Consider the following 7,262-nt stretch of genomic DNA (forward strand, 5'->3'; position numbering starts at 1 on the left):
AACATGTATTGAAACTTGCGAATTTATGAACAAACAAAAAAATATCAGAATATGAAAAAAAATGATATCAACTTTTGAAAAATAGAAAAATAAAAAGGAGATGAAAAACAATGAAGAAACATGATAAATAAAAAAGCAGAAAGAACATGAAGAAAATGAAACAAACAAAAAAAAGGTATCCTAACTACTTGGGCCGGCTCATCTGCAGTGTGTTCGCTGACTAGGATGGACTCGAAACTAGGAAAATAATATTGGACCCCCAATGGCAAGTCGAGGGTGGACTCTCAATTGGGAACAAAAAAGGTCGGGCCCCAGTTGCGAGTCGAGTTTGGACTTGCAACTGGGGACAAAAATGGTTGGACCCTAATTGCGAGTCAAGGGTGGACTTGCAGCCGGGACTAGAAAGGGTCGAGCCCCAGTTGCGAGTCGATGGTGGACTTGCAACTAGGGAAAAGGTCGTCACCAGTTACGAAACGACGGTGGACTCGTAACTAGGACTAAAAAAATGTCGGGCACCAGTTGCGAGTCGAGGGTGAACTTGCAACTCGGAAAAACGGTTGAGCTGTAGTTGTGAGTCGAGGGTGGACTTGCAACTCGGGCAAAAAATGTTGGGCCCTAGTTGCGAGTCGAGGACGAACTTGCAACTCAGACAAAAAGGTTGGACCCTAGTTACGAGTCGAGTGTGGACTTTCAACTCAGACAAAAAAGGTTGGGCCCCAGTTGCGAGTCCACGACGAACTTGCAGCTCGGACAAAAAAGGTTGGACCCTAGTTGCGAGTCGAGAGTCGACTTGAAACTCGGACAAAAAAGATTGGGCCCCAGTTGCGAGTCGAGGACGCACTTGCAACTCGGACAAAAAAAGGTTGTGCCCTAGTTACGAGTCGAGGGTGGACTTGCAACTCGGACAAAAAATGTTGGCCCCCAGTTGCGAGTCGATGGTGGACTTGCAACTTGAAAAAAAATTCTAGCCCCATTTGCGTCGAGAGAAGACTTGCAACTAGGACAAAAATGGTTTGGCCACAGTTGGACTTTCAACTGGAAAGAAAAGGCCAGACCCCAGTTGTGTGTCGAGGGTGGACTTGCAATTAGGACAAAAAAATATTGAGACCCAGTTGTGAGTTAAGAGTGCAATTGCAACTAGGGAAAAAAGGTCAGGCCCAGCTGTGACTCAAGGGTGGATTGCAACTAGGACAAAAAAGGGCCAGGTCCGAGTTACAAGTCAAGGGGGGTATTGCAACTGGGACAAAATGGTTCGGTCCCTAACTGTGAGTCGAGGGTGGACTTGCAAATAGAAAAAATGTCAGGCCCCGTTGCGAGTTGAAGATGGACTTGCAACTAAGACAAAAAGTTCGGGTCCCAAAGTCGAGAGCGGACTTGCAGTTGGAAGGAAAAAATGTCGGACCCGAGTTGCGAGTCGAGGATGGACTTGCAACTGGGACAAAAAAGACCGAGCCCCAATTGCGATTTAAGGGTGGACTTGCAACTAGGACAAAAAACTGTCAGTCCCCAGTTACAAGTCAAGGGCGGACTTGCAAATGTGACAAAAAAGAATGGGTCCCAGTTGCGAGTTGAGGGTGGACTTGCAACTAGGACAAAAAAAGGTCAGACCCCAATTATGAGAGGGCCAACAAAAGCAGACTCGAATAGGCCTAGGCCAACAACAGGATACACAATAAACAAACAACAATGAGGGAGGCGGAAGGTAGAGCTTGCAGGAAATGACAAAAAATAATCAAATGGTGAATTTAAAAAGTACTTATTAAATTTTAAAAATCATGGATTTAAAAGACTAAAAAAGAGAAAAAAACAAAAAATTAAAAAGATGGGACCTCTATTGCATGTTAGTGTGTGATTGGACTTGCACGTAGAACAAAAAATGAATTGGGCCTCAGTTAGGAACAAGTAGACAAAAGATAACAAGGAGACACAGGAATACATCATCCAACACCGGGAGATCAAAAGTTTACGCAAAAATTACAACAAGAAGATGCAACGGTGACAGTGACTAGTTGCATGACAATAGTGTATTTGCAACATAATCTAAAAATATGTTGGGCCGAGTTGCATCTCGGTGGTTTACTTGCAATTGCAACAATAAAAAAAAAGACGAGCTCCAGACTGCATGTCGGTGGTCGACTTGTAACTAGAATAAAAAATAAAAAGATGAACCTAGTTAGGAGTACACTTGCAGGAAAGACCAAAACGGTTTGGTCCCAGATATATGTCGGTGATCGACTTGCAACTGGAACGAGAATAATAAAAAGACACAAGGTTCTTATGTATTAGGGTTAGACATGAGAACGAAAATAAAAACTAAAAGTTGGCCGTTGCCCGTCATTGTACTGTTTAGAAACTTGGCTAGGTCGCCTCTACTCCTTAGACAAAGAGCAATGGGATAGAGAGAACGAAGAAACATCCGACGAGCCAGCGGTCAGCTCGTCTCTCCAACTTATACAGACAACACTTATCTTCAACTACAACATAGAAAAAAAGACCATGAAAAACGGCCCAAAAAAGAAAGACGCACGGTGTGATGGGCTGTAAAATGAACAACAGACGAGTGACACCGGACGCACGGGACAAAACAACCCCGATCAAAGAATTACACAAAATTTATAAAGATAGATTAAATGGACTGAAACTTAGATAAGACATCACACTCATCTATATGAGTTGTAACAATTTCGATACATGATTTATTATTCCGTGGACACGTTGCATAGATGAATACAAATCAAAACAACCAAAAATATGCACGAACAATCATACGGTATATACATGCACAAAGGAGATGCCTGCATACGTCATCTAATATATACACATATCATAGTATCACAAGGGGGAGAAAAAAATGAAAAAAGAAAAAAGATACCTCACAAACGGCAACAGCTGCAGTGTATCGAGACAATACAACAATAGACAAAAGAAGGAAAAAAGACAGAAAGGAAATGCAGCCCATGCTGGCACACATGAGCTAGCCCACGCTGGCACGCTGCATGCGGGCTGCGCGAGCGCACGCTACAAATCGCCAGGTCGTACAATCAAACGCGAACAAATCGTCAGATCATCAGTCCACGAATTTTAAAGACCATACAAAATCCAACGATGAGGCACATCGTGAAATAGCAAATCCGAAAGAAAAATAGGCTGGCCGGTGGCCGCCTGGGAGCCCAGCCGTTGTTTTCCTTTTCTCCCCTGTTCGTTTTTAGCTCTTGGAGTCGCTTCTCCTCCAAGCCCGATCTGCGCCGCCGCCGCCCATATTCGCTGGACCCGCGGCGCCCTAAACTCCTCTCTCGTTCTTGCTCTTCCTAGTTCAGTTCGCTGCCGCTGCCACTCCGGCCCTGCGACCTCGGCCTCCCCAGTATCTGACGCCGAATCGCGATCTGTTTCATACCCATCTCGTGCCAATTATGTGTTAAATTCAGGTGGATTGGAAATAGCTGTCTGTTTGGGCGTATACCTCTCTGCTCCTGCTCTCGCGGTGTTAGGCTAGGCTGGGGAGGTCCTCCGACAATATTCTCGCGAGCAATTTGGTATCACCGGTTGGATCAACAGAGAGGAGCGCGTGTTTTTGTTAGTCGGGAATCCACTGGCAGTAGCATTATTTCTCTTTGATCAGGTTGCTAGGTGGCTGGGAGTGGGACTGGTCCTTGTTTTTCGTTGGCTTTCCTTTAAGCTCGTTTTTTAGCTTACTGTATCATGTGATATGTGCTGATGCCGGCAGTTGGTTCATGGGATGGGAGACCAAGACACAACAGGATAGCTCATAGCATCTAGGAATGTTACAGTTCACTGGGGTTAGAGATTTTGGTGCCAATTAGGGACTCTGTAAGTGCATTTTGGTTTTGGCCATGTCTTCTTGTACTTCCCCAGATCCACCGGACTACTGCTCCGCTGTATCGCCTGAGCTTAAACTATACCAGGCCTTCATCTTCTCTGTGCCAGTTTTCTTCACATTCGTCTTGCTTCTCTTCTTCTACTTGTTCTACCTGTGGCGGCGCAGAGTGAATTGGCAGTCCTCGCAAATGAGGGCTGATAATTTGATCAGGGGGGATAACCCTAGGGTAAGTTGGCCATTTATGTTCCCCCCATGCACGCTTTTCTTAAATATACTTAGTGTATTGCAAATCTTATTGTTTGATTTATCTTTATTTGAACATATCTGCATTTATAGTTGGAGTGTGGCATAAATAAGGAGATGCGTGAGATGTTGCCAGTTGTGATCTTCAAGGAGAGCTTCTTGATCAGGGAAACACAGTCAGTGATCCGCTCCTTTTCTCCTTAATGCAGAATATAGTGGTGTACACTTGTACTAGACCGTATCTCTCATCAATTAACAATCACTTGTTATGCTTTTTATCTCAAGTGTGTTGGAGACTGTTTGGTTCCTAGCCACACCATAAGTTTGGCAAGTTTGGTCAAGTCAGGTGGGTGTTTGGTTATAGCCACACCTAAGGCAAGAATCTTTTTGTGAGCAATAAGCCCCACATATTATACACACACAAAATGTCACAAGATTCCCTAAGGCAAGCCAAAGTGTGGCAAAGAATTTGAGCACCTCAAGTTAAGCAAGTGTGACAAAAATAATGTGGCAAAGATAGTCACAAACCCAAGAGGCACTTAGTCTTTTTTTATGATATGTTTGTGAAAATAAGTTTTTCTAAAAATTGCTGTATGTACTGACAGTACTATCAATATATGGCGTAATGATGATTTGAAGTTGAACTTTCTATTGAATCTGTCCTTTTAGTAGCTTATAAGAATTAGCTCTGTAGTGGACACATGTGTTCTTAATCAAGGCTGCTAGAGTCTGCATCTTTATGCCGCTAATCTGTGTATGCACTTAAGTGCGAGCTAGCCAGTTGTGAACCACTAGCAAGGCACTCATGGACGGTGCATATTCGGAAATTTGTTGAACATGAGAAATCAACGCTGGTACTGCAGTAAATAGAGATCCTTCAGTTGGCACAAGGTTGATAAGCCTAATTAATGGTTATACTAGTACGATAGAAGGAAGCTAGGGAAAGGAAGGATGTGGGTTTCCAGCTTTCCATAACAAGTAGTGGGAGTGCTACTAATATGTAACGTAATCCGTGGACTAGCTTCTTTAGAAACAAATCCGTGGACATCTCTACGCTTGGGAACGTAACGTAATAAAAATGCATGATGTCATTTATTAAAACTTTCAAGTGATGTAAAAGATTTTGTTGTTCAAGTGATGTAAAAGATCATTGAAGAAAAGTAGAGTTACACAGGCGTGCATAAATAGTGTACTATCAAGAGTGACAGGATGCACGCCACTTCTATTGCAATCAAATGAAAGTAGCTACATAAGAATTCAAATACTGGCTGCTGCTAACATGCACGACACGGTCTATTTCTAACCAACATAAGTACAAGCTTTCCAAGCTATGGCCCCAAAGTCCTGAAAGAAAGTCCTGCATGAATCATCTGAAAGTAGGAAGGCCCGACTTCTATGAATTTTCGACAAATATGTCATTTCCGCTTGGATAAATCAAGGCTTTCAACATTCAAAAATAAATCAAGGCTTTCCAAGGCTTATTTTATCCGCCTGAACCTGTATGAAGGACAGTAGTATGTTACTTGCAGTAACCGCAGTAGCAGAAAGGCATCTTTCCCCTAGGCTTTGTTGTTTGGCATGCATGTGTAAATTTCCATCACTACTTCTGCCAAAGTATTCTCCATCCCTAGCTTTCTCACTACAACTATATGTGTTAGCCAACAATGATATCCACTCCTGCTGCAATTTTACACCACATTCTTCTTTTAGTTAGCTATATTTTGCTGACCAGTAAATATTCTTGCCAGGTGCTCGGTCTGCTTAGCAGACTATCAAGCAGATGAGCGGCTTCAGAGAATACCCCCTTGTGGTCACACCTTCCACATCGATTGCATTGACCACTGGTTTTCTAGGAACACTACTTGCCCTCTTTGCCGAGTATCGCTCCTGACTGCCCCCAGAGCTGCCAGCGTCGCTCCGACCGATCTGGAAACACAAGCCATCGAAGAGGACTGCTCTTCAAGTGCGCAGCATCATGTGGGCCTTAGAGATGAGCACACGCGACCGGAGGATCAGGCAGTGGACGGCAGGATCAGTGACGGCCCATCACAGCAGACTAACGTGGATGCATCAGTTATTGTAGTCATCGCGCCTCAAACAGCAGGGTCTCCAAGTTCTTGCCACTTGTCTGCCGTGTAAGCAAAAGAAATAAGGCTTTTTACTGTCTTGTTGTATGTTTAGCTGCTGTTAGAAGGATTAATAAGAGGCGCACAAAGATCTGCATCAACGGTAAACTGACTCTAGAGGAGGGAAAAACGTCTAAATCTTGTACTGGAAACAGAGGAATAGTCGTATTTTTTTTTACCACAACTGATATCGGAGACGTTCTTTTCGTGTTACTCCTCTGATCCATATTAACTGTCACTGATCTAATACAACTTATTTATATGGATCGGAGGGAGTAAACTTCTGTTCATGGGAAATGTAGTGGTACATACACTTGTCGTCACAATCTCGACCTTGAATTGGATCATGGACATAAGCACAAATATAGTGACACGTCTTAAACAAGAAGTGCGAAAAATATATGGAGCGAACGTCAGCTCACATGCACACTAGCGCGACGCTCCCCTGGCCTCTCATTTGTGATTACATGTACTGACCCAGTGATTAGAGTACATGCATTGAGCGAATGATTAGAGTGGGCAACATCATTTGTTTTTTTAAAACGGAGGTAAAAGATTTGCCCCATTCATTAAATAAGGAGGTTTAACAAGGTTTTCAGGCACCGGCCAAAGACCGAAAAGAAAATACAAGCCGTTACTCTGCATTAGAGGACCCAAATGTTTCACCCCTGCTAGGACCCATAGTGTCGCCTCGTGCTTGATAGCTTGGAGAGTGGTAAATGTTGGAGCGGAGCGGCCTCGAAAAACCCGTGCGTTCCTTTCATCCCAAATCAAATTGCTTTCGAAACGAGCATGAAGATAGACGGCATCACTTTCTTGTGTGCACTGTAGGCGGAAGCCGATTCACACCACCACTCATGGATGCTCGTGTAAGCCGCCCAACCTGAAGTATCCAAATGAATGAGTTGAAGCCAAGCTCTGACCATCTCCCAAACTCTCAACGGTGCTCAACGGTCTCTTGTTCACGCCTACAGAAGGTGCACGTGCCACTGTTTGGCCACCCTCGCTTTGCCAAGCGAACGGATGTCCATAACCTGTCTTCGATGGCCAGCCAT

The 7,262-nt window shown here is 43.9% G+C and overlaps 1 protein-coding gene across 1 annotated transcript; it reads left to right on the plus strand.

Moving 5' to 3' along the window:
- The first annotated feature begins 3,047 nt into the window (after positions 1–3,047).
- Positions 3,048–6,388, plus strand: LOC123137165 (RING-H2 finger protein ATL58). Its single transcript, XM_044556779.1, has 3 exons — positions 3,048–4,064; positions 4,175–4,257; positions 5,830–6,388. Exons 1-3 carry the CDS (start codon positions 3,852–3,854, stop codon positions 6,218–6,220), a joined length of 687 nt encoding a protein of 228 aa, XP_044412714.1. The 5' UTR covers positions 3,048–3,851; the 3' UTR covers positions 6,221–6,388.
- The last annotated feature ends 874 nt before the right edge of the window (positions 6,389–7,262 follow it).

The sequence above is a fragment of the Triticum aestivum genome, chromosome 6B (genome assembly GCF_018294505.1).
Source record: "Triticum aestivum cultivar Chinese Spring chromosome 6B, IWGSC CS RefSeq v2.1, whole genome shotgun sequence".
NCBI classification, from domain to species: Eukaryota; Viridiplantae; Streptophyta; class Magnoliopsida; order Poales; family Poaceae; genus Triticum; species Triticum aestivum.

Coding starts and splice junctions, on each gene's coding strand:
- LOC123137165 (XM_044556779.1), top strand. CDS start 3,852: ATGTCTTCTTGTACTTCCCCAGATCCACCGGACTACTGCTCCGCTGTA. Junction 4,065..4,174: donor TCAGGGGGGATAACCCTAGG/GTAAGTTGGCCA, acceptor CTGCATTTATAG/TTGGAGTGTGGCATAAATAA. Junction 4,258..5,829: donor TTCTTGATCAGGGAAACACA/GTCAGTGATCCG, acceptor TATTCTTGCCAG/GTGCTCGGTCTGCTTAGCAG.